Source organism: Otolemur garnettii, unplaced genomic scaffold, assembly GCF_000181295.1.
Source record: "Otolemur garnettii isolate 467f Iridium unplaced genomic scaffold, OtoGar3 scaffold00047, whole genome shotgun sequence".
NCBI classification, from domain to species: Eukaryota; Metazoa; Chordata; class Mammalia; order Primates; family Galagidae; genus Otolemur; species Otolemur garnettii.
In genome coordinates this window covers 10,087,461-10,114,179 of record NW_003852442.1, presented here as the reverse complement: position 1 = coordinate 10,114,179, position 26,719 = coordinate 10,087,461, and the positions used below count along the sequence as shown (strand labels likewise).

General features: G+C 40.7%; 1 protein-coding gene across 2 annotated transcripts in view; it reads left to right on the top strand.

Moving 5' to 3' along the window:
* The window catches only part of HYDIN (HYDIN, axonemal central pair apparatus protein), a 304,707-nt gene that overhangs the window by 72,321 nt on the left and 205,667 nt on the right, over nucleotides 1–26,719 (top strand). For both annotated transcript variants that reach the window (XM_012806119.1, XM_003791377.2), the window contains exons 10-15: nucleotides 6,616–6,734; nucleotides 11,457–11,680; nucleotides 14,413–14,480; nucleotides 19,963–20,198; nucleotides 22,788–22,888; nucleotides 26,032–26,167. In XM_012806119.1, coding sequence (XP_012661573.1) covers nucleotides 6,616–6,734; nucleotides 11,457–11,680; nucleotides 14,413–14,480; nucleotides 19,963–20,198; nucleotides 22,788–22,888; nucleotides 26,032–26,167 — 884 coding nt within the window. The remainder of the gene's footprint in view (nucleotides 1–6,615; nucleotides 6,735–11,456; nucleotides 11,681–14,412; nucleotides 14,481–19,962; nucleotides 20,199–22,787; nucleotides 22,889–26,031; nucleotides 26,168–26,719) is intronic.

Here is a 26,719-nt window from a genome sequence, read left to right as displayed (position 1 = left end):
TTTGGTGTTGCACAGTTTCATTATGATGGATTTGCCTTTATTTATCCTCCATGGTACTTGATATAAAAACTTATTCAAACTTAGAAGTTTTCGTTCTGGAAAACTCTCAGCTATTGTCTCTTCAGTGCTATTTTCCTCCCAGTATCTTACTTCTTTCCTTCTGGAAATTCTTTAAGATATACAAGGGCTATCTGGAAAGCATCTAGCCATTATTAATATTGTTTTTCACATCACATAGCTGGATAATTTCCAGACAGCCATTGTATGCCTTTCCCATGGAATTACCATGTCTCTTAAATTCTCCTTTGCATTTTCATGTTTTTGTAGTATTTGGCCAGCGCCAGGTTTGAACCCTCCCCCTCCAGTATATGGGGCCAGCACCCTACTCCCTTGAGCCACAGGTGCTGCCCTCTCCTTTGCATTTTCATTCTCCTTGTCTCACTATGATGCATTCTGGATATTTTTGTAAGATCTTTCTTCTAGTTGGCTAATTCTTTCTTCAGCTGTATCTACTCTTTGATGTATTCATCTATTCAGTTTTAAATTTCATTCACTTGGTTTTCACTTTGAGAAGTTATATATAGTTTGAATATGTTCCTATTTTATTCCTTCATTATGGTTTATAGTTCTTTATCTACCTCATCAAAGATTTGAAGAATGCTATGTGAGAGTTTCTTCAAGGGTTTTCTCTCAAACTCTGAGGCTGCTGACTCACATATTTGTATAACCATTGATTAGTCTCCTACTAGATGTTTTCTTCAGATGATTTGAAATGTTTGTTTGTATTACGAGTTCACTTTTAGCCTGGGTACTAGATCACGAAAATACTCCTTCAAAGCAGTTTTTTTGTTTTTTTGCCAAGGACCAAATGATTTTTTATTTTCTCAGTTTCTGATTCCTCTGTCTATCAGATAGTGCAAATATGGATCTCATACCTATACATGGGTCTTTTGTAGGAGCCTTGTCACCCTATTTTGAGTTCTAGATAGAAGACAGCTTCATTATTTCTATCCCAAGACCAGTAGAATTTCTCTGGGTTCCTTTTTGTAAAAATACTGGATTTATACAAAGATCTTAGTTTAATTCTCTATTCCCAGATAGGAATAAGGCTGTGTGCCCCCTCTCTGTGAGGGTAAACCTGGAACCACTAGGCCAGAAGGGCTGTATCTACTCTACAACTCTCGGAGACCTCTTGAGTCATCTTGCTATTTTATTGTGCTACCTTGGTTCCCTTTTTATTTCTACCCCTTGGTATTTTGTTTCCTTCATTTTGAAATGAGATAATCATTTATACATATTTGTCATATATTAATCAACTTTTTTTTTCCTTTTTGTATTTTGGATAGGAGGATGGACTGCATCCCAACTCTGCCATGGCAGATGGAAAGATTTTGAAAGCCCATTGTTTGTATTTTCTGTTTATGTAATACAAAGTAGTCTGCTGCCTTCTGAGATTCAAGGTCATTAATGGGATTCTATAGTGCATCTCTTTCTTCTTATGTATGAAACTAGGAGACTAATCATAGATGAGAAACTGATCTATTTCATAAAACCTCTTAATATTTTTCTCTTCTAGTAGGAATCTGTCCTTAGAACTTACTAAGTTCCTTCATGCTTGTCTCTCTTGCAGCCATTTGCCAAGATAAGAAAAATATCTACTTAGAAAATCTTGTGGGAAGTAGCATTTATAATGTGACCCTAAAATTTAGACTAACTCTTAGAAAGGCAAGGCTGGATATTACTAGTTCTCATGTTGTATCCTGAGTGAGGGAAGTGGCTAGTTACAAATTCGACAAATTCCTTTGAAGTAATTAATAATTACCAAAGAATTATTGGCTCACTGCTTTATTACAACATGTCTCCATTTTTTTTTTTTAAGGAATGCAGTCAAGGTAACAGATGGAGAAAGTTTCAGGCCTGACAGTTATAAATAGTCCCGCAGTTTATTCTGTGATATATTTGCAGTTCTCTTTCTTGGCCATTCTAAAAGTTGGATCTCAATCAAAATACTTTTCTCTTGACCGCATCATTGCCAATGGATTAGAATAACAGAGTAGCATGACAAGGTTTGGGCCCTCTGAGAGCTGTACTTACATTCTAGAGCAGCAGTTCTCAACCTGTGGGTCACAACCCATAGGAACTGTATTAAAGGACCATGGCATTAGGAAGGTTGAGAACCCCTGTTCTACAGTATCATCAACAATAACACCTGATGTTTAGAGGAACTCCTTTTCTAGCAATCAGATGGGGTAGGGGAAACCTTTGGATAAGTCAGCTGTTCCAAGGATTGCTATTGTTTCTTATAATCAAAGTAATACTTACCTAATGACCACCATGTTGCCAAGAACTAAAGGGAACAAAGGGACAAGTATTCCTGTCCTTAAAATGACATTCATGGGTAGAAAGCATTAAAGATACAAGAGCTGAATAGCAATAGAAGACAGGGATAAAATGTCATAAGGCATTATAATGATGATAATAAAATAGAAATATCACTTGGTTGTTCCAAGTGTATTTGCTGTAATTCTGAAAATTACATCCAACAGAGCATCAAAAGTATTTTGAATGTTCAAAATGTTAAATACAGAGCAAATATATGCTTTTTTCTTAGTGAATTTGAAATTTAAATGGTGTAAATTTAAGGATAACCATTAAACTAGCAAAGATTTTCAAAAGTAGTGATATCACACTTCCTGGAGAGGATATGGACAGACAGGAACCATTACATACTGTTGATGTTTGCATGATTAGTACAGCCATTCTGGAGGGCAATATGGCTATACTATCAACATGTCAGGTATGTGCCCCTTGACCTGGAAATCTACTTCTGGTAATGGTAGGCTGGGTAATTTTGATTAACTGCCTTACTAAGAACTAGAAAATGAAGGCAGCTGGGCGTAGTGGCTCACACCTATAATCCTAACACTCTAGAAAGCTGAGGAGGGTGGATTGCTTGAGTTCAGGAGTTTAAGACCAGGCTGAGCAAGAGTAAGACCCCCATCTCTCTAAAAATAGAAAAACTAGCCAGCCCCGTGGTGGGCATCTGTAGTGCCCAGCTACTCGGGAGGCTGAGGGAAGAGGATCAGTTGAGCCACAGAGCCAACCCCATGGTGAGCATCTGTAGTGCCCAGCTACTCGGGAAGCTGAGGCAAGAGGATCACTTGAGCCAAAGAGTTTGAGGTTGTTGGGACCTGTGATGCTACAGCACTTTACGAAGGGTGACAAAGTGAGACACTGTGTCAATAAAAAGGAAAGAAAGAAAAAGAAATGAAGGCAAATTTTTTTTTAATCTGTTTTGAAGGCAGAAGAGAATTACTAGGACAGTGAAGAATTATGGAACCAAGATCCAAGAGGAGAAAGATACCAGATCATCAGATTTTGCGGGCCACTTCATCCCTAAAGATACTGCCTTTCTAGTAGAAACTGCAGAGAGTATGAAAAGTGAAGTAGGGTTAGGGAAGAAAACATAGAGGTTTCTGGGATGTCCAAGAGGGAAGGATTCTAGTAATCCCTCAGGTTTAGGGTGGGACCCAGTGAAATGGGAACTGGAAATGGGCTAGCCCTCAATCAAAAAGACTGAAGCTCAACTTTGAATCATTTTTCAGATATTGATTTAATTAAGACAATTCTCCACTGAGGTTTCAGAAAATAATCTCTAACATAAGGCATCTATTGCTTATGAGGAACTAACATCTCTCTTTTACATCTGGGATGGTCCTTGCTAATCACTCAAATGATTTGCTGCAGGGCTCAATTCTTTTACAAAATCTTAGCTGAGAACAGTTATATTGGGTTATCTGGGATTACTAACTACCCCTAGTCACCAGCCAGAAACTAGAGGAAGATACCTTCTTAGGGCTTCAAATCATCTGTATAATTTTTATATACACTAATTAGCACTCTGTCCAAAAGTAACTATGCATGTGAGGAGATAAGACAATCTGATATGTGTATATATATATAATGTATACACAGAGAGAGGTAAAAAGTGAACCAGAAACAATATTTGAAAATACAATGTCTGAAAATTTTTCAAAACTTGATGAAAGGTATTTATTCACATATTAAAAAGATAAACGCAACCACACCTAGGAACATCATAATAAAACTGCTGAAAACCAAAGACAAAAACCAATCAATATGTAGCCAGAAAAAAAAAAATCAGAAGACAGGATATACTGTCTCCAAGGAGCAGTTAGACTGTGAGCCACCTTCTCACTGGAAACAGTGGAATGATGTCTTCAAAGTAGTTGAAGAAAATATAAGAAAATTGTTCACAGATGGATATTTGAGGTTAATAATTACATTGTAAATTACAGTAGTGAGAAGTTGGAAACCACTTAAATGTCCAGTAAAAGTTTACAAATATTTTCCTCCCTATGGTTGACCATGCAACATGAAGAAGGAGAAGGTAGAGTTGTTGGTTATGACATGTGAAAATGCTCCCAGTGTATTGTGAGGTGAAGAGAAGCAGGTTACAAAGCAGTGGGGTATACGCTCTCATTCACAGTAACAGTGTTTTGATGTAATTATATGTGGAAGGATAGGCACCAAAATGTTAACAGCAGTTACCTATGGATGATGGAATTATGAGTGAATTTTTCACCTCTCTTTCCTTTTTTAATGATCAGATATTATCAAGCAAAGATATTTTATTTTTAAAAAGAGAACATAACTAGTCATTCCTCCAAAGGCTATGTGCTCTGCCTTGCCCCAGTGGTCCACTGTGGATGTGTATGATGGGAACTGTTGAGCACATAGGGTTACCTCTGTATGGAGGAAGCTCTGCAGAGTAAGGGTCAGGCAATAGCCCTAGACTCAAGGATCTTCCTAAATCCGGGCAATATTGATGTAAACAATGTCCCTTGGTGGTTCTCATGAGAAACATCCCATTTGCTAAAGATAAAATGTGTTTGGATCATAATTCCAGAAGACGCAGTCTTGGATGCCATAACCTCAAATGTCGAGATCCTAAAAGATCAAAATCCCTGATGTCTAAATCCCAAAAGTCAAAAATTCAAAGAAACACAATCCTGTGAGATTAGAATCCTGAACACTAGGCTGATTCCTGTGGCTCAAGGAGTAGGGTGCCGACCCCATATGCCAGAGGTGGTGGGTTCAAACCCAGCCCTGGCCAAAAACTGTAAAACAAACAAACAAACAAACAAAACCTTAAATTTGGCTTGGTGCCTGTGGCTCAAGTGGCTAAGGCGCCAGCCACATACACCTAAGTTGGCAAGTTCGAATCCAGCCTGGGCCTGCCAAACAACAATGATGGCTGCAACCAAAAATTAGCTGGGCGCTGTGGCGGGCACCTGTGGTCCCAGTTACTTGGGAGGCTGAGGCAGGAGACTAACTTGAGCCCAGGAGTTGGAGGTTGCTGTGAGCTGTGATGCCACAGCACTCCACTCAGGGGGACAACTTGAGGCTCTGTCTCGAAAAAAAAAAAAAGAATCCTGAATGCTGACATCTTGAAAGCTGAATTCTGGGGTTCCTGTTTTCAATTATGTATAGGATAGTTACATCCTGGTGGGCAGAGTCATTACCTTGTTGTCTTTATTTGGAAATGTAGAACAGCTTCAGGAGATGCACGAGGGTGCCAAGTTGACAAGGGGTGGACTGTGGACTTCAATTTAGGTGTCAGCGTGCCTGGATTGAGGAATAACCAGAAACCTGGAGAAGGATGATGATGTTCCGGGAGGAGATTGGTGTGTGAATCTGAGTGCGCTAGGTTGGGGAGAGCTGCCCTCAGTGTGAACGGGCACCATCCAACTGGCCAGGGCCCTGGAGGGAACAAATCCAGAAGACAAAATGGTCTCCTTCTCAGAGATCAAACAAACTTTCGTTTTGTTTCCTGGACGGCAGAAATTTGACTCCACAAAAGCGTATTGTCGTACTGTTTGTCTTTATGTATGAGCATTGTGTATGTACATAAAAATGTTGGGAATGTCCTTTTTGTATATCTGTATTTGTGAAAGATAAAATTTCTCAAGATCTCAGCTCTCTGGGCTGCCGCATATGTGGTGGTGACCCATCATGATCTTTGATCAGTCGTGTCAAAAGCCCTAGGCTGTTCATCACAGTAGTTCAGGGGACTGCAGTGATAAATCTGGGCACCTGCAGTTAACAACCACAGTGGCATGCAGTTACATGTTCCCTTTCTGACCTGTTCCTTAGAGACTCTGGTTTGTCTGCTCCTAACTGTTATGCCCATGTGACTATCCTTAGTTTACCTGAATGCTATGCTTGCAAAAATCTGTATTTTATTATTTCCTCTTTCATTGTGTAAAGTAGCCTAAGAAGTGTTCCACCATCATGTTTTCATACTTCTCAAATAAATCCCCTTTCACAAAGGTAAACAAATATCTTTTAAAGCTTTTTAAAATTATTTTTTCCAGAATTATATTTTTGGGGTTTTGGTCTCTAGGGATTTCAACATCCCGGGTTACAGCATTTGGGATTATGTCTTTCAGCATTGATGGACTTGCCAGTCCCTCAGTGCAGAATAAAGAATTGTTTAATCGTCTTGATTACACAGCAGTAACAAGTTGTAAGTAGTAATTTGGGGGTAATAAAGCACCTTTTAGGGCAATAAAATCTGAATCGTTTTTGTAGGCCGAGAGATCCGTCTGCCCCTCCGAATCAAAGGGGAAGGGATGGGACCTAAGGTTCACTTCAACTTTGAACTGCTTGATATTGGGAAAGTTTTCATGGGATCTGCACACTGTTATGAGGTAAGTGCTAGAATTGTCCATTGAGACTTCAGACAATACTTGGCTTTTTTTGTTTTTTTATTTTATGTTTTACTTCATAGATGATTTGTACCATCATATCCATTTTCTATTATCCTTATTTAGACTCCAGAATGATCTGACTCTTTCTCCTTCCTCCTGGCCATGTCGAGAGCAGCACCTTTTTCCAACTTCATCAGCCCTCTCTAACTTTACTAAAAAGCTCAAAAGCATCAAAGCTATAGTTTAATCATTTTATCCTCATCATTTTGTAGATTGCAAAGGGGAAAACCATAAATACATCTCCCCATCTGTTTAGTGCTTGTTCTCCAACAACAAAATCTTACAGATCAGAGGATAGAGAACCTTTTACATTTTCTAGAAGGTCCTAATTGAGGAGGGCTGTTTTCACACTTTAGAAATTTCTCTGAATGCACTAGTTTGCAATCCGGGTTTTTAAAACTAGTCATCGTGGTTTCTGGTAAAGACCTTCTTGCTTTGTCCTTCCAATTAAATAGAAAACAAAATTTTACAAGATGTACTCATGGGTTCTTCAGGCTCGATGTCACCTCAGCATCACCTTATCACTGTATCTAGGGTTTATTTTTGCATTATTTCAAAACTATGACCATTGAAAGTTTGTTTTAGAAAAATAAAGGGGGGAAGGTTTGGTAAGACTTCACAATACTTTAAGACAATAAAATTGTTCTCTAGGCTTTGTAGAATAGGTGTGCATATACTCAAATAACATCCAGTTTTCTGTGTTGTGATCTAAAGGATAATCATTCATATCATAAATGACTTGTTAAGAATAAATCTTACCATTTATGCATTAAAACTGAGCTTTCTAGGGTGGCGCCTGTGGCTCAGAAGGGTAGGGTGCTGGCCCCATATGCTGGAGGTGGTGAGTTCAAACCCAGCCCCAGCCAAAAACTGCAAAAAAAAAATACTGAGCTTTCTAAATTGTATGTGGTTGTATATTTATAGATGTACAAATATTTAATGAGTGACAAATAAGTCAATTCCATGCTTTATTGTGTGTGCCTGTCTACATGTTTGTGTGTGTGTAATTTCTAATCCTTAGGAAACTGTGAAAGATAGGAGTTATTATGCTTACTTTACAGGTGAGAACTGTGAGTCCTATAGTGATTAGAGCTATCAACAGCATCGTCCTGAATGTGTTAATGCTTTGCCATGCATCAGATCATTTAGTCCTTGTAAAAACCCTACAGAGTAGGTACAGTTACTATTCCTGCAGCCGAGTAAGCTCAAGCTTAGACAAGTTTTGCTAGTTAAGGTAACACTAGATACTATAACAAGCAAATATAAATATTTGTGTAACTGAATGTAACTTAAAGTCCAAAACAAAGAAAAAGTGGATTCAGGGAGCAGCAAACCTGGTCGCCAGAGGATGCAAGTGACTTGACAAGGAGGTGCAGCAGGACCCTGCCTCCTGTTCTGTGAATTGAAGGCCTTCGTTGTCCTCTCTTTGAGGCTCTCAGCATCATACCCTTTCACCTTGGGCAAATCCAACCTGCAGCACCTAATCCTAACCTGTCATGGGGCAGTGTCCTGCTATCCCACATGCAGGGGTGTCCAACCTGTGGCCTGCTGGACGCACGCTGACTTTGTGAGGACTTCCTTTTGTTTATCTGTGGGGTCAGATAACATGAAGCTATGCACATACTTTTTTTTCCTAATCAGCTTTTGTTAGTGTTTATATATTAACTGTGTAGCCCAAGACAATTATTATTCTTCCGATGTGCAGCAGAGGGGAAATACGGTTGGATACCCCTGCATGACTAGAGCAACTGGGGCCTACATGGGTGACGTGAAAGGTAATGAGAGAGACTAATGTCATGACGAGATGAAACAGAGATAGGAACACAATAGAAATGAAGAAATTAGTCTCATGACTGTCATCAAATGACAAGTGACACAGCCGTTGTCCTGGATTGCATTTGGGAGAAGGGGCTCTTAGTGGGAGAAAAAAGAGTACAGTAATTTTTAATAAATTGATATTATGTATCCAGTGTGAACTTCCCTTACATCTTACAGACTTATTCCAAAAGTGTAAATTTAATAAGAAGTGTACTTTGGGCCACCACTTTCCACCCTCCCTGATTTTAATAGTAAAGCAAACCACAACCAGCTAAGTAAGTGTTCAGTGAGGTGATGCATCAGATTGGGCAGCTTTGAGGGCTGTGCAGTGGCAGGGAAGGATGTGGTGAGGTGCTGCTTATGGGAAGATTTTGCACTCTCTGCGTATTTAATGCTGATGCTTCATTGCATCCTTCAATTTATTACATTACCTCCATGAGACAGATTCAAATAACTAGCTATTGCCCTTCATCACTGCTGAGCTTAGCAGATACATGAAGAATAAACCTTAACCCCAAGGGGATGCGCTATTCCCCAGTGTAATTAAGAAGGAAAACAAATGAGAGGTGACGTTCTGTTATAAATTTTCTCTTCTCCAAAGAGTTGGACTGCAAGGGTAAGAGACCTCAGATTTATGTCCCAAATTATGCGCTGGATTCTGTATTCAGAAGTAGGTGCTTCTTTTTCAGGGGGAAAAGAATGACATGAGTATTCTTGAAAGTGGAAGAACTCTCATAATGCTGAAATTCTGGTTAAAACATTCCTGTTAACCAAAAAAACCAAAAAGGCAATCCATGCATCTTTTTTAATAGAAAAGGGTCCTTCACGTTGCCACTTAATGCCTGCAGTTTTCCTTCATTACCACTAGAATATGTTAGTTGCTTCTTAAGCACACGTAAATGTTAAATCCATTCTGCTTGCACTGGGGAAGGAACAACAGTCACTATCATTTGCAAGCAGTATTTGTCACCACTGTTCTAAAAGTTAATAAACGGCACCTTTCCTCAACTTGAAACGCTAGTGATATTTACATGTGGAGAAACTGTCGCACAGAGAAGCAAAGCAATATCCAAGGTTATACAGCTAGTAAGTCAATGGCAAAGCTGGGATTTGAACCCAGGCAGTTTGGCTCCAGAGTCAGTGGCCCTAATCGCTTCTCAACATGCTGCATTTAAGATTAATGAAGGGAGAAGATGATTCCTACTACCAGCAAGCTTAGAATGAAGCTATGGGAAAGAAACATCAAAGATAAATAAAACAGCAGCAGTTACTTATATATCCACTTGAGTTTGATGTTTACATCCTTCTTTTATACGATTATAACTTAGAGAGAAACTGATCCCCAAATACCATCAGTATCCTTGTAGTGAAAGTGGCTGTCTTCTTCTGCTGACCCTTTCTCTCCTACATATGCTCTTGATGTCTTCTTCCCTACTTTTCAAGAAGAAACCTGAGCCCATAACCCATCCTCCTCTGCCTCCATCCAGACCCCATTCCCTTGGTAACATTTCCTCTAGGCCGGACACAGAGTGTGCATTGTCTCATTTAATGCAAATAGACTCAGCTTCCTCTAACCTGCCTTCCTAGGATTTTGCCACTCTATTCTCACTTTTCACCATGAATATTCTCAAGATAAGAATCTAAAACAGCCACCACTATTTCCTCTGCACCCACTCATTCCCTAAACACTTGTCCTTTGGACTCTGTAATCCTACCCCACTGGAATAACTCAAGGTTAGGGATGAGTTCTAATTCAAAATTAAAAATCGGTAACCTTTTCTCAGAGCCTGTTCTCCTGACTGCCATCCACATTTGACCTCTTCTGGGAATCTTCCTCCCTCAGCCTCCAGGCTCCTGATATGCTTCTTATTTTCCTGGTAACTTTCTGAAAGTTTCCTTGTGATCTCTCATGTTCTTTGTCCTCCAAAGCCATAAGTGTAGATTGAGGGCAGTTCCTGTATAAAATCAAGAGAACATGCTGTTCACTCTTGAAGATGTAAGAACAGAATTCTCAAGGAGTAAAAGTGGTGTCTTTAGAAGCCAGGAATAGAACGGTATGGCTGAGTGCAGGTTTATGTGCAGGAATCGTGGGAGGTCAGGACAGAAGCATAAGACTGATGTAGTCTGCTGCAGAGGCCTTGGATGTGGAGCACGAGCTCTTCACATACACACACAGAACCTAGTCGGCAACATGCTCCAGAATACTAACAGATAGGAAGGAAACTTTTCTGCAGTAAAACAATTGCTTGCAAAAGAACCTCACAACAATATCCATTTAATAGAATTTGAGATGAAAATTTCCCAATAGGATGAAATCTAATAGCACAACCAAGAGGTTCCTTGTTGACTGGAATCTACAATGACGTCTCATTTTCATTCTTCAAGCTACACCATCAGCATAGGATTAGGCAGCTCTTGCTCCTCTGTTCCAACTGGCTCTTTATTTTTCAGCATGCTGCTTAACCTCAGCCTTCTCCTGAGTATTAGAGAAATATTAATACCTACCCTCCCTTGGTTAATTTACAGAGAGCTTTTTAAAAAAGGTATTGTAAAGCCTTTTCATCAGTAGGTATGATTATGATCAGTCTTTATAGCACAAGCATAATACATATGACTAAGTTCATTTTAAAGAAGAGAGTAAAAACATAACATTTCTTCCTGGGTTAGAAGTCCTATCTTCAAACATTTGGAACCTCAGACTGTTCATTTGTCCCTGAGAGTTTTTCTTTGATTCTGATTCCTGCAGCTGTCTCCAGCATTTGGTGTCAAACAGTACCGCCACATGCTTATGTGAAATAGGTCAGAGGGCCATTGACCATTCATTCTCGCCTTTTACTGACACAGGCGATACTGCACAACAAGGGCCACATCGATGCCCTTTTCAATGTGACGCCTCCAACCTCGCCTCTGGGGGCCTGCTTTGTTTTCAACCCCAAGGAAGGCATCATTGAACCAAGCGGAGTCCAAGCCATCCAGATCTCCTTCAGCTCTTCCATCCTGGGGCACTTCGAGGAAGAGTTCCTGGTCAGCGTCAACGGAGCTCCTGAGCCTGTGAAATTGACCATCAGGTAAGACATATTGGTAACTAACTTAGAAACTAGCTGACGTGTTTACCTGCTGCTTTCTTGATAACCAGCTGTAATCTTGGATGTCTACAACTGTTGGTATGAAGATATTAGCATAAAGGGATATGTTAAATTGCCACCAGTGTTTCCTTCGTAAACACGTATAACATAATATGGATACTAATGCCATCTGGGGATCTAGTTTCTCTCTAAGTTATAATCTTATAAAAGAAGGATTTAAACATTAAACTCATTTCCAGTTACTCTCTGTTTTAGAATGTTTAGAGAAAATAATATTACAGTAACACTTGAACTTCTTCTTGGCTAAACTTGGGCTATTATTGCAGTTCATGTAAACCATATTTTGTTTTTATCTGAAGGAGATTCTTTAAATGACCTTGCCTACATGGCCTCCAAGCACTGTAGACACACTGCTCTGACTCTAGTAGGATTCTCACAGCACCAGGTTATTAATGACCATGGCAGTCTGTCCTACTGTGGTGCCTGCTATCAAGAGCTCCCATCATTTATGAGCTGAGGTCTCCCTTGAGGCCTGGGGATAACAGAGACAGGCGCATATGACCTGAGGGATGCTGGGAAAATGTAGTGATATTATGATACCTACTAGAAATTCAGAATGTCAAGATCAGCTCAAAGGTGATTACCGTTTATTCCCAAACTCTTCCATCTAAGTACCCCTGCTGTGGGCTGAATTCTTTCCCTTCAAAACTCCTATGTTGAAGTCTTAACACCTCGGCCCTCAAAATGTGACTGCTCTTGCATATAGGACCGATAGAGGTAATTAAGGCAACATGAGGTCATGTGGGTGAGCTCTAACCCAAATGTCTGGTGTTCTTATAAGAAGAGGACCTTAGGACACATGCATAGAAGATGATGTGAAGACTTGAAGAGAAGAAGGCCACCTACAGCTGGGGAGACCCTCCCAACAACACTGAAAATAAACTTCCGTTGTTTAAGCCACCCAGTCCGTGATGACGGCAACCCTAGCAAACTGACCTGGCTCCCAATAGCTGTGGGAAATGCATGAACACATGGCCTCAGGGCTTGTAGGGTATGGCCAGGCAGCCTGTCACCATCATAATCTTTTTTCTTTTGAGTCTTGATACATCTGAAACATTCACAAGACATTTACATTCTTTTCCATAATACATCTATACGTGTTATAATAGAAACAATTAGGGCTATTTTCCAAATATTTGAATAATGTTGACCCTTCAAGAAAATGCAGCATCCTTCAGGTAGGTATGTGCCCAGTGTAAGAGGGATAGGAGCACATGTTCACATTACAGAACTTTACCTACTTCACACTCCCATCACAACTCCGTCTCAAGACAAGCAGTGGAGGTGGTTATCTAGAGAAGCAGGAAAAACAAATTTGAAAACCTCACCTCTGTCTCCCATTCACAGATCATCTGGCCCCTTGAATGTTGATGGCAGTATTATTTACTCACAGCCAACAAAGATCAACAAAATGGATATGTCCATACACTGGATTGTTATTAGACCAAAAAAAAAAAAAAAAAGAAAAGAAAAAATAACAAAGCACTAATAGCTGCTGCAACATGGTGCAATGGATGAACCTTGAAAACGTTAGGATGAGCGACAGAAGTCAGTCACCAAAGATCTCAAACTATATGATTCCATTTATGTGTAATGCTCAGAATAGGCACATCGGCATGGGTCAGAAATAGATTAGTGGTTGTTGGGGGAGCATAAAATAGAGGGTGATACTAAAGGACATGGGGTTTCTTTTGAAGTGATGAAAACGTTCCAAAATTGACTTATCACAGGTTAATTCACAATCACCAAGATGTAGAAACAACCCAAGTATCCATCAACTTGCGAATGGATAAGTAAACTATGGTATATGTATACCATGGAATACTATTCAGCCATAAAGAAGCATAGAAACTTTACATCTTTTGTATTTACTAACTTGAAACCAGTAGATGAACAACCAAATGCCCACATGAGAGAAAAACACAGATTCAAGAAGGGAGGCAGGAAGGAGATGAGGGAGGGTGCTTGGTAAACTCTCACCCAGCGGACACAATGTAGGGGTATACAGCACACCTCCTGGGGGAAGGGCTCAGCTTCAACTTGAACTTTACCTAATGCAAACAATGTGTACTCTTTTATTAATCTGAAATTGTAAAAAAAAAATTTTTTAAATGACTGGTAATGGTTTGGACATATCTGTGAATATACAAAAACCATTGATGTGTATACTTTAAATGAGCAAACTGTATGGTATCTGAATTCTATCTCCACAAGGTTGCCATCTTAAAAAGTTCCCACACGCCTATAATATTGAATAAAAGTTCTGCCACTTCCTGGGGAAATTTTTTAGATCAATAATCTCCTCTCCTAAGGTCATAAAGTAATAGTACATGTCACTAGGGATGTCTGAGCAGGTTCAGGAGTACTTGGGTTTTCCACTGTGAATGGTACAAGTTAGGAATTGCCCAGGAATGGGCTCACAAGTAAACTTGGACTAGTTAGCCCTCTCGTTGCTCTATGAGGTTAAATCTGTCACTCTGTCTTCTGGACATTACCATTCTCCCAAATTCTTATACCACTCATTTATTTTGGATGTTCTTTTCTGGTTTCTTTCGAAAGGAAGGAAAATGTGACTTACACCCCCCCCCCACTATGGTCACCCTGAATTCACTGGACTCTCTCCTGACCACCACCACCATTTTTTCTTCTTCCAGAGGCTGTGTCATTGGACCTACCTTTCACTTTAATGTTCCTGCTCTGCACTTTGGAAATGTTTCCTTTGGTAAGTAATTCTCTATTTTAAATTAGAAACTGAATATAATTCCTTTTTTCTCTATGAAGGAGGAGGGAGGTTTACAAAGAGCCTCTCTTAACATGTTTTAATGGGTAAGAGCCAAGAGGATCTAGATTGTTCTTTCCTCACACTGTGGCAGCAGCCTCATGGTGGCAGCAGCCTCATGGTGCCATTTCCCAGTCTATGTGAGAGTTGAGAGTCATCACTGTGTCCTGGGAACTAACAGTTGTCAGGCCATGGCTGCCTCCCCTTTTCCAGCAGTGAAACAACAGAGAGCCTCAGGTTTTACTCCCCTGTCTGAACATTCTGCACACTCATTTCAATGCAGATTCTGATTTGCCATCTGGCTGCACACCAGCCTCTTCACGGAGATGCTGTCAAGTTTAAAGTGAACTCAGTGGTTGTTTGATTCAGGTATTTCATCACTCCAATTTCAAAACTTTTCTATATTTTTATGTTGTCTTCTGACTTAACTTGCCTAAGCCGTTTCTTCTTGTCTGAGCTTATCTAATAATAAAAATGATAATAGCCATAGCAGGAAAAGCTCCATTTATTGGTCACTTCTTGTGTTTTAGTCACTGCTAAGTGGATTACATGCAGTACTACCTTTAAATCTTTTAGCAATCCTATAGGGACGTACCACTTAATATCCCCATTTTAGAGATGGAAGCACTGAGTCTTGGGACAGTTAATAACATTAACTAAAGTTTACAATGTTGTCCTCATATTGGCACTAAGTCACATTTCTGAAGAGGAGTCTATTATAAGTTAGTGTTGGAAAGATGTGACAATTATTGGCTTGTAAGTGAACACACAGATTTGTCATCAGGGTTTGTTGAGACTGATGTTAGGATATTGTAAATATAAAACAGGTGGGGGCTAATAGTAGTGTATGTTGGAACCTAGAATTTTTAACGTGTGGCTAGAGAGACTTTGGTGGCAGAAGAAGATGTTGGATGACATACCCGGTAATCTGTTAGGTTGCCCTCAGCCACGGAAGTGAGAGAGTCTGACTGCAGAATCTGGGCAGTAATTGTCCCTGAAGGAACCTGGAGGCTTTGCTGAATCCTTGGATTTGTCAAAGAATGAAATGGAATAATAACCGGTATGCCAAGTGAGAGACCAAACTGGCAGGGTGAGTCTGCAAACCCTAGAGTTTTTCAGGAGGCACGAGAATAAGGAGTGTAAAAGGCACCAGGCATTCACTAGACTTGGCCACCAGGTGATTTGGACAGAGAAGTTACTACAAACTAGGATGACCTGTCGGACTTGAGGGCAGAGTTGTAGAGATAAATATCAAAGGATACATTACAGTTGTCTCTTCAAGGACCCTGGTATGAATTGGCAGTGTTGAAATTGACTTTAGGAAGGTGTAAAGTAGAGGATCAGGGCAAAGCTTAATTGTAACGATCACAATCTTAGAAAGGTTGGTACAAGACATCACAGTAGCCGTAAGCAAAGCATACCTACACAGTTGTCATTAACAGTAAGGGAGACAGAACAAGATATATCCGAAATGTTTAGATAAGAAATGGAATAATATGGCAAAATGAAAAAGAACAAATGCCAGGAAAGGGAGTCTGAGAATCAGTAATGTCAGGCATCTAGCAAAATCTTGTCCATCAGTCTTGGGCAGAAGCTGTTTACTTCATGTAAAGTCTGCTGGTTCCAAGGAGTTTGAAATAGCATTCTATTTCTGAAGGTCATCTGCTTCTGGAAGTTTTTAAGAAAACCTCCATTTAAGATCTCCAGTCAGAGTATTTTTCAACATGTCTTCAGCCAATAATTCAGCTTATTTGGGGCATCTTCTCCCTCAGAGGTCCACGTAGTAGTTCAGTTGTAGGGTCATTGTTGGAAGGCTGTGGAGAAGACTTTCATTAATATTCCTTTTGGGGTACTCATTCTTCAGGTTGAAAGTGTCCTAAATGAAACATCTCAAGACTAGAAAAACAAACACCACTAGTACTCATTTTTAAATTGGAGCTAACCAATGTGCACCAAGCGAATCAAAACTCAATGGAAATCGAGCAGGGGGAAGAGGAGTGGACAGGAGAGGGTAAAACCTGTCTAATGGGTACAGTGAACACAGTTTGGGTGATTGGGCACACCTAGAGCCATGACTGAAACATTACAAAATTGATCCACCTAACCAAAAACATTTGTACCCCCTTAATATTTTGAAATTAAAAAAAGAAAAGAAAAAAGAGAGAGCTTCTGAGGTTGAGTTTTTAGGGAAGATTTCTTGAGAAACTTATAGATGAGCTAGTTCTCGATAATATTTAGTTACATCTGCATGAAGCCAGGTTGGCTCAGACTGATGAAAGACTTGGAATCACATGGATCTCCTATTTTAGAAGGTGAATTATCTATGAGTTAACCTGATCTGATAGCCATCAGAACTAAAGGTAAAACTCTTCATCGAGGAACTCCAAGAACCTCAGAGAGCTTAGCCAATTCATAATCAATGACACTGTTTTTATACTGTACATTTCCCAAAGAGTTTAGATTGTGAATTTTTCTTCAAAGGGTTAACATACTGTAAAATTCTTTATAACTCTAATAGTATAAGGTGATATTCCCCAGGTAGGAAAGTTATAGTCTATAATTTCTTTTTTTTTTTTTTAATTTCAGGTTGATGTAAGGGTACAAACAACTAGGTTACAATGTTTGTATTTAAGTAAAGTTCCTCTTGTATTGAAGCCTGCACCCAAGAGGTGTGCCATATATACCCTTACATTGAGCCCATTAGGTGGGAGCACACCAATCCCCCTCCCTTCTGCCCCTCCCCCCTTCTGCCCTTAACCCCTCCCCCCAACTTGAACTGAGTCTTTCTCTTGTGTGGGTCTGTATTAATTCATCTGCTGGCTTCGTATTAGTATTGAGTACATTGGATACTTGCTTTTCCATTCTTATGAGACTTTACTAACAAGAATGTGCTTCAACTCCATCCAAGTTAATACAAAATAGTCTACAATTTCTAATTTCTTAGTCACAGTTAGATGTCTTTGTATAGAGGAAGGTTTAAACCCATCTAAAGAGTTTACCGACAGTTATAAGCACATATTCTGAACTTTGTGATCTGGGCACAGTCCATCTCTATTCTGGAAACTCATGTCCCACTTGCCTAATGTTCTGGAGTATGATGGCGCGATGTGAGGCAGGAGCCAGCCATGTGCCCATCCACAGAGGAAGCATTTTCCCATAGGTTCTTATTCAGTGATTATTTTATCTCCTGTATGGTGGGACCGGTGGTAAAACAGTTTTGTCAAAAACCATCTGAGATTTGGGATCATATTTGGTTTGCCAGAGACTGCTGGAGTAGACAGAGGATCCCAAATGTAGGCAAGGTTTGTTTTCTAAATCTAAGGCCAAATTTTATATGTCCAAAATGGATCGTATATGTGTGCTCATTGATCTCCCATATTCTGAATTATTTCTCTGAAAACTAAAAAAAGCCACTTGATTTGCATAATGATCTGCCAACACATTTCCCTTTGTTTGTGAGGATTCTTATTTTACTAGAAAAATCAGGAATCCATTGCCTAAAATATTCCAAAAAGTCTCTCAATTATGATTTAAATTTTGGTCATATGTGCTGCCGAATCAATGTAATAGTCTCTTTAGCTAGGCTCCATTCCTCAGTAGAGAGGTAATGTTCCAAGTAATATGCCAGGTTTTTAAAGATTTGTGATTTTCCCTCTGCAGACTTGTGATTGCCAGCTGCTAGTTTCTTTAAGCAGGCTTCGTAGGGGCTTTTGAGGTCAGATGAAAAATACAAGTTTTGAAGGAGAATGGAAACTCATAAGAATGTTGTCTTTTAAATCACTATTTAAATACTGGGAGAAGTATGAGGTGCCTCTGGGAATCCTTGAGACATTCTGTCCAATCGTGTTAATTACTTGACTAAAAGGAAAATAAATATTGACTTCTAATCTACTAGATGCTACAGAAAGGGAATATAGAGGTCTACAACTATAAAATACTTACATTCAGGTGGAACTATAGGTAGAATAGTGTTAGGATTAGGTGTAACCAGAAACCTAGGGATAACATTCTTTTTTTTTTTTTTTTTTTTTTTTTGAGACAGTCTCACTCTGTTGCCCTGGGTAGAGTGCTATGGCCTCATAGCTCACAGCAAGTGATAACATTGTTATTGATAACCATTCAGTCTTTAACAAACCAATATCGCTTTCTTTAGGCTTCTTGATGAGCAGTGTGCAGTGTTACAGGTACTAGTACAAGAAATTACTCCAAGTAGGAGGTTATAATTGGCTTTATTCTGTGAAAAACTTCTGGCTTCAGGGAAGTAGTCTGGGCAATGTTGGAAGAACTATCTGGATCTTTACCCACTTTCCATAATATACCTTACATTCATAGAATCATTTAACTTATAACTGGTCAGGCAAAATAACATAAGAGTTTCAAGAGTCATTATTGGGCAGGCTCAGAAAAGTCACCTGTGGCAATTACATGATTATGAAACTGACTTTCTAGCAGTTCCTGTGGTATTTCCAAGAATAACTGTTCATGTGCACTTAATCTGAGAGTTCTTTTCCATAGATGATCCCTCAGGTTGGCAGATGTAGTGTCACAAAAGAGACAGAGATGTTTTTCCTACCCTGGCCCTACTGTGGAGATAAAGGCTGAGGCATAAGACAGAAGTGGATGGTTGAAAATACCCAGTGCAATGACAGTCATTACTCCATGAGATCAATTTTATTTTAGTACAGCAGGGTTCAAGGTAGAAGAGAGTAGCATTTGTATTGAGTAGAAATGTGCATTTTTGTTCTCCTATGGTTATCAATAATTCTTCTTGTTCTGAAAGTGGTGGCAGATACAATGGCTGCCTAGGGAATCCAGAATCAGAGCTCAGTTTATTGCCTGCCAGGCAAGGCAGATCCACATCCTTAAGAAAAGAACATGACTCTCATGAACCTCTGAGGCCTGGGTAGGATGGGACAAAGCAACTTTGGCCAAGTGAGGTTGAAAGGCAGGTGCTAGGCTCTGGCTAGCTGGAAAATTGGTCACAGAGTCTCTCTTGGGATATGCTATTATTCAATATTGTGTCATCAACCCTGAGAACAGAATCCTCCACACATTGGCAGATAAAAAGAATAAATGTGGTTCCATGTAAAATAAATATGTATTTTTATGCAAAAAATAAATGCAAACTATACTTCTGCATGACGCCTCAGCAAACTCATATATGATTGGCAAGGGCCTGGATGATGATCAAGGGGTTTCTTTGTATCTACTGTTTAACCTACTACCCAGTACATGCGTAGTAAGTATTCACTGGACGAATGCATGAATGAATGAATGAAGATGTATTTAAAGATCGTATGATTGAAAACAATATTTAGGGCAAGTTGGAGTTAAGTAGTGAGGTTTAGCAGTTGCTAGGGGAAGTTGAGGCTCAAGAGAGGTTATTGGGGGGCTTTTATTTCTCACCTCGTGTTCTGTTTTCCAGGGTTTCCTCGTACTTTAATATGTTCCCTCAATAACACTTCCCTGGTACCCATGACCTTCAAACTACGTATCCCTGGGGATGGCGTTGGCGGTGAAAGCATTTCAGGTTCTGAGCATTATTCAGACAACAAAAAACCAACTTGGACCAAGGAAGAAATTCCTGCAGTAAGACCAAAAGAATTCACCATCAATCCTGACTGTGGCACCATTCGCTCCCAGGGATTTGCTGCTATCAAGGTAAAGTGTACAGCCTTCGGGCACACACAGCTAAGCAACTGAACCTTCAGATAGCCGTGGTGGCAAATATTATGTTGGAAGTTGGCAGGGGGAGGAGGGTATTGGCCTAGAAGGAAATAAACTGCTGCAGCAAAACAAACCATATACAGATACTTTGGGCAGAGACATTGGCACTGTCCCAGTGGCTTTACATTAGTCTAGATGCAGTGTCTTCAACAGAAGAGTCAGTTTTAGGTATTTCCAGTGAAACTGCTGCCCTGTGCAGACAGTGCCCACTTCAGTACTGATATAAACAGATTTCAGAACTCACTGATACTTGAGTTCTATTTCCTTTGGACTCAGATCCATTATGCCAATAGTCACATTCATGCCAAATATGATATCCAGTTTATTCAGATTTGTAATATGGCAAATTGTGGATATGATGTTATTCATAGCGCTTTATACTGAGGTCTGCAGCGAGCGGTGGTAAGGCTGCTCTTTCACTCTTCCGTGTTGTGTCTGAATCAGGGCAGTGCAACGCCTTGGTTATGGCCTTGCAGCACCACCAGCAGAATTATTTCACGGTTAACTGAGAAAGGTTTTAGCTGTCTTCCCTCATTTTTGCTTCTCCAAATAGTTAGGTCTAGCAGTATTAAAGGTTACTAAATTGAAATGCTTTTTTTTTGTTGTTGTTTTTTACTTTCTGGGGAAGAAAAAAGACTTCATTGCTAAGGTAAATAATTTTCTCTATGTCATTATCATTGAATACTTAATCCAGCTATCATTTTATCCCCTGTATTTATTATAAATGCCCCATAATATCTCACCTCAAACCCACTCATTCTAAATCTTTTTCCAGGAATTTTTGATTCTTCCATGGGCTTCTCCACGGGTCTAATGAGGTTTGATAACACCTATCAGAACCTCTCAGGATTGCTAACTGGGACCTTCTGGGATTTGTTTTGTTTTTATTAAGTAATGCTCAGCCCACATGTTACCTGTAGCAGCCTATGACTAGGAGGAGTGAGAGTTATAAGTAACACCTGTATAGCTTAACAATGGAACACTGGTGAAAAGGGCATGGGAAGGAATTTAGCTCTCATAACCAGCATGAGAGCTCACAAGATGAGAGCACTGGTGAATTGGCAGTCTACATCTGTAGTGTTGAGAGGCACGAGATCAGCCTTATGTTAGGCTGGAGGAGAAGGCAGTCGGGAGTGTGCCCATTCTATCATGGACCCACTTACTCTGACTCTGTCTGCTCTCCTGCCTGCAGAACACCAGCATGGCGTCTCTCTGCTGAAGATCACTAAGCTCTGCTAAAGACTAAGATCTATTCCAAGACTACTTCACCCTCAAAGACTATCTTTTTCTCTCCCTTCTGCTAAGGTAAATAGCCCTCAGGTACCTAAAAGCAATTGTTCCTGAGCGAGATAACAGCATAACCATCCCCCTTAGGAACACAGCTAGATAGGCTGGGTCTGGAGACCAACCAGTCCCTGGCCCTGATAAGTAGTGTCCACGAAAGGACCCTGACAGTTACCTATCTTTCCTTTGTTCTGGTGTCCTATTAGATAGCTCGGGAAGACTTTAGGAGACACAGGACCCCTCCAGCAGCCTCTGCCAGAACCACTCACACTCCTTTCTTCTAACCACAGCCCAGACACATCCACTACAGCCACACAAGGGTTCTTTTTCTCTCCACATCTGGCAAGTTTTCTTTGCAAATCAATAACTTCACTTTTCCTTTATTTTTCCTTTATATTTGGAAAGGTTTTCTTGAAGCTTCAATTTTCTCTCCTGATCTCCCTTCACCAACGTCTGTGTGGACTCAAATTTGCATTCAGTGATTCCCTCTGCAATCAAAAAAATTTTAATTAGTACCTGATGCATAATTCATAGATGGAAAAGCCTTAACCCATGCCAGAGGCTGTTTTCTAGACTTACAAATATCTCTTCCAGTACACATCATTTTAAAGCAATTAAAAATTATAAAGATTTCAAAGCGTAAATGTAAAGTTTCATAACAGCAAATAAAAACTGGGTGAAATGTTCTGGTCAGGTATTATTCTCAAATAGACCTTTCTTTGGAGCTACCTATTTTCTGCTCTAATAAAGAATGAGGGGAGAACAAGATTTTGGTAAAACAGACTAATTGATTTCTTCTGCCATTTTCTGGAATGGACATGGTTCTTTTCATTTATTTTGCCATAAGAGAAATTTCACTGTAGTGTTTTATGGGTATTTTGATTTTTCATAATTCATATAGCCCAGAGGTAGATAGAACAATTTAAATTGCGATAATTAAAGTGGGTTTGACATTACCCCTCCTTTGTGGTCCTTTTTCCCCTCATGCAGGTATGTGGTTTCTTTGATAAAAAGCCCATTGTGCTAAAAGCCATTTGGTTTCTACCCGGGCCTTTGAAAACACCCAGCATGCTGTGACCCACAATGTAACTTGTTCAACTAAAACTGTAGGCTGCCATACATCCATAAAGCACTAAGAGACCACACTGCGCTGTGGGGTCCTCCTCCGGCTGCTCTCTCACCTGTGTGGAGAGACAGCTAGCCTTTTAGAAGAGCAACTTAGCACCTTTTTCTTTCCAGGTGACCTTATGCTCCAACACTGAGCAGAAATACCAGCAGGCACTGGTGGTGGACGTGGAGGGCGTTGGAGAAGAAGTGCTGGCGCTCTTAATTACAGCAAGGTACACTCCTGGCTTTCTCTGTCCCAGGGCCTCCCCCACCCCCCAGGAAGGGGCTGCCTCCCAGCAGGCAGCTCACTTGCCAACCAGGCCACACTGCATTTGTCCTGCATTTGTTCTGCCTTCCTGGGAAGAGGAGTTGAGTCTGATATTCAAATGATAAAGCTCTAAAACAGTTCATGTCCCTAAACCACCTTGCAGGGATGAGAAGGGTTGTGTGTGTTTTGCAGAGAATAGTGCAAAGTCTGTAACCAAAAAGGTTTTAGCAGGAAGAGGCGAAGAGGTGCTGAGTTTTATTTTTATTTCTACCATTCCATGTAGTTCTCCAGAGTTACGCAGTGGGAAGGTGGCACTCTCAGTCCTGTAGGGAGGACTCATTTAGCCAAGAGCTCTCCCCACTCCAGATCTCTATTGCTATAACCCAAGTTGCGGGCTGCAAGTGGACCCCGCAAATGAGACTGGTTTCTACAATACAAACTCCTCAAAACCATCCCCAACTCTCTTTTTCAGAGGCAGCCAGAGTCAGGGGCTCTGGAGTCAGGTTAAAACCCTGGCCCAGCCATTTGTTGACTATATCTCTTTGACCAATCTCTGAGGGTGGGGATGAGGGGTGATCCTAGATGAAATCATGGGGCCACATTCGTCCGAAAGCAAACAGTGTCCACATCTGGGCCTTTAAAATGTTTGTGTGAAATGGTATTTATAAGAATAGAGAGCAATAGAGAAAATGACTTAGTGAAACTGATAATGCTAATACAGCCAGTGTCCGGATTAGGAATGAGAAAGTTTCTGTGGAATTTGTATGTAAGTTGGAACATAAGCTATGACCTGTTATAGCCTCCATTTGTAAGCATCATACATCAGTTAGATGTTTATAAGTCAGGGACTAGAATAGCCTTTGTTTGTATGAGTTGTATGTAAGTCAGGTGTTTGTAACTCAAGGACTGCCTGTATGTCAGAATTCAGGTTTCTCATGAATCTTAGACAGATAGACCTTAGAGAAGGGACGTGTGCAGGTTGGTAGGGAAATAGTAACCGGCACCACTTCCTGTGTCTTGGACTTGGGTGAAGACCAGTAACAGTGCTGGAAAAACTTGAATTAGGTTTCCCTGTACCAGAGGGAACCCACGGCATTGCCGTGGCCTACTTAGTATTCCTTAAAGACCTAATGTTTTTGTTACTTTGTTTAAAAACAGCGAAATCTTTTTCAGCTGGTTGTTTCTTTGCCCAAATTTGCCTTTTAGTCTGGTCTTGCCCTTCTTTTCAGGGCAGGCTCATTCTGATACTTTCCAGCCCCTTTCCCCTGCAGTCATCAATAGGAAATCCTGAACTTAAAAAGTCTAAAGAGGCTCTGAGTTCCTAACATATGCTCTGTAACCCAAGTCAAATGTTCTAAACCCTCTCAGTCACAGTGTAATTTTAGGCAGTAAAGAATGAGCTTTAAGAAAGTCATTGGGGCTCAGCGCCTATAGCTCAACCGGCTAAGGCGCCAGCCACGTACACCTAAGGTGGCGGGTTCGAATCCCCGGCCCGGACCCGCCAAACAACAATGACGGCTGCAACTAAAAAATAGCCAGGCGTTGTGGCAGGCGCCTGTGGTCCCAGCTACTTGGGAGGCGGAGGCAGGAGACTCGCTTGAGCCCAGGAGTTGGAGGTTGCTGTGAGCTGCAATGCCACGGGACTCTCTACCCAGGGGGACAGCTTGAGGCTCTGTCTCAAAAAAAAAAAAAAAAAAAAAGAAAGTCATTGGGCCAACTGACAACTTCCATTATGAACATTCATCTTATGCTAAATCACAGACTCTGAGGTGACAGGGAGGCTCATTCATGTCCTTATCTTAGGTATAATCTGTAGGAACTGCTCCCTGACTCCCAACAGAAGAGGTGCTTTAAGAACTGCGCCCCTGGGTGGCGCCTGTGGTTCAGTGAGTGGAGCGCCAGCCCCATATACTGAGGGTGGCAGGTTCAAACCCAGCCCCGGCAAAATTGCAAAAAATAGCCAGGCATTGTGGCGGGCACTTGTAGTCCCAGCTACTAGGGAGGCTGAGGCAAGAGAATCACCTAAGCCCAGGAGTTGGAGGTGGCTACAAGCTGTGATGCCACAGCACTCTACCCAGGGTAACAAAGTAAGAGTCTGTCTCAAAATAAAAAAGAACTGCACCTTCAAAGAACTCTGTCCAGAGAGCCAGACGTGATGGCCTGCTGGGCCTCCACCCAGGCTCACTGCCTCTTACCAAGTACTTACCTGGTGCTGGGCTATGACCTTCATGCACTTTTATCTCCTGGATTTCCCACAACGCTGTAAGAAGAGTTCATAATGCTAATGTCAATCCCTAGAAGGACCTTCATTTTATACATGAGAGAAATGAGACAGAAAGTGAATTGCCCAAGGCAACACAGGTTGTACTTGGTAAAGTCAGTAACTGAACCTGGTTCTGCTAACTCCAAGCCAGCACTCTTCACCATTGCACTATATAGCCACAGGGATGTAGAGCAGGTTAGACACTGAGAGTTACAGACAACAGATGACACCCAGGTCACCAGCTGTGGCACAGGGCTTCAGTTCCTCCTTTCCCTGCACACAGCTCTCCTTCCTTCCCTCTCTGTCTGTATCATATGTCCATATTGAGAACCACTGTCACGTGCCCGTTGGGGCCAAACAGCTGCCTGAGCTTACTGATTCAAGACAGCTATTCTGCACAGAATTAGAATTATTACCATTATTTAGATGATGTGATCTGCGACTAGTTCTTGGGGGACCTTCTGACTGGTCCAAAGTATGACAGCAACTGTTGACTTTGGCCTCATTGGACATGGAAATGGATCACTATCCACTACCCCAAACAATTAGCACCATGAGGACCCCTTGCCAAAGAAAGGCCAACTATGAAAAAACAATGGAACTATGAGTCATTACACACCAAAGACAGCAGTTTAAGGAGTTCTGCTTCTAGTCTTCTTTTGATTAAAAAGTGATGACTGGGGGCTAAGAGATAGGGAAGACAGGAGAGAAGATGAAAATGACTAATGTAGTTATTAGAGAAAAACCACTATGTGACAGTGACAAATGTATTTAACTTGGGACTCCGCATTCTCTATGTAAACAAGCTCTCTATTTTGAATTGTTTAATGGGCTCCTTCGAGCAGGTGTATTGTACCTACCCTACGCTTGGTTAACACAGAGGTGGACTTTGGACGCTGCTTCCTAAAGTACCCGTATGAGAAAACGATCCAGCTTGTCAATCAAGATGACCTCCCAGGATGCTATGAGGTCCTGCCTCAGGTGAGTGACTTTGTCTTGCTTGGCTATGAATAATTCTTCCATTGCAGTCTTCAGTGAGAAAGAGAAACCCTTCTAAAGAGCCATACTCCTGAACACATGACCTTATGTAATTCTGATTTTTAACCCTCAGACATTCTAGGGATGGGGTCACAGCTGGATTGCCATCTGCATGAGTGAGCAGCTGCAGGTGTAAACAGTTGTTAATTTCCCAGGGAAATTGCCCTTGATAAAGAAGGGAAAGTGTCAATTAAGCCAACATGCAGAATTGCACCTGCAAATAATTGCCTGTGAATTAACCATGCATGGAAAATGAGCTAGGGGTTTTCATTATGTCCGTGGCTGTGACTTGAATGGCATCAGTAAAATATAGTAATGCAATATTTATAAGTGGGTCTGTTGGACCAGAGGGTAGCAATAATACAGGAGTGAAAAAGGAAGAATTGACTCTTAATGTTTTATGAAATGTATTTGTTCACGTGCCCCTACACCCAGCTAGGTGGGAGACAAAGCAGTTAAATACATATGGATAAACAATTCAAAAAGATCTTTACA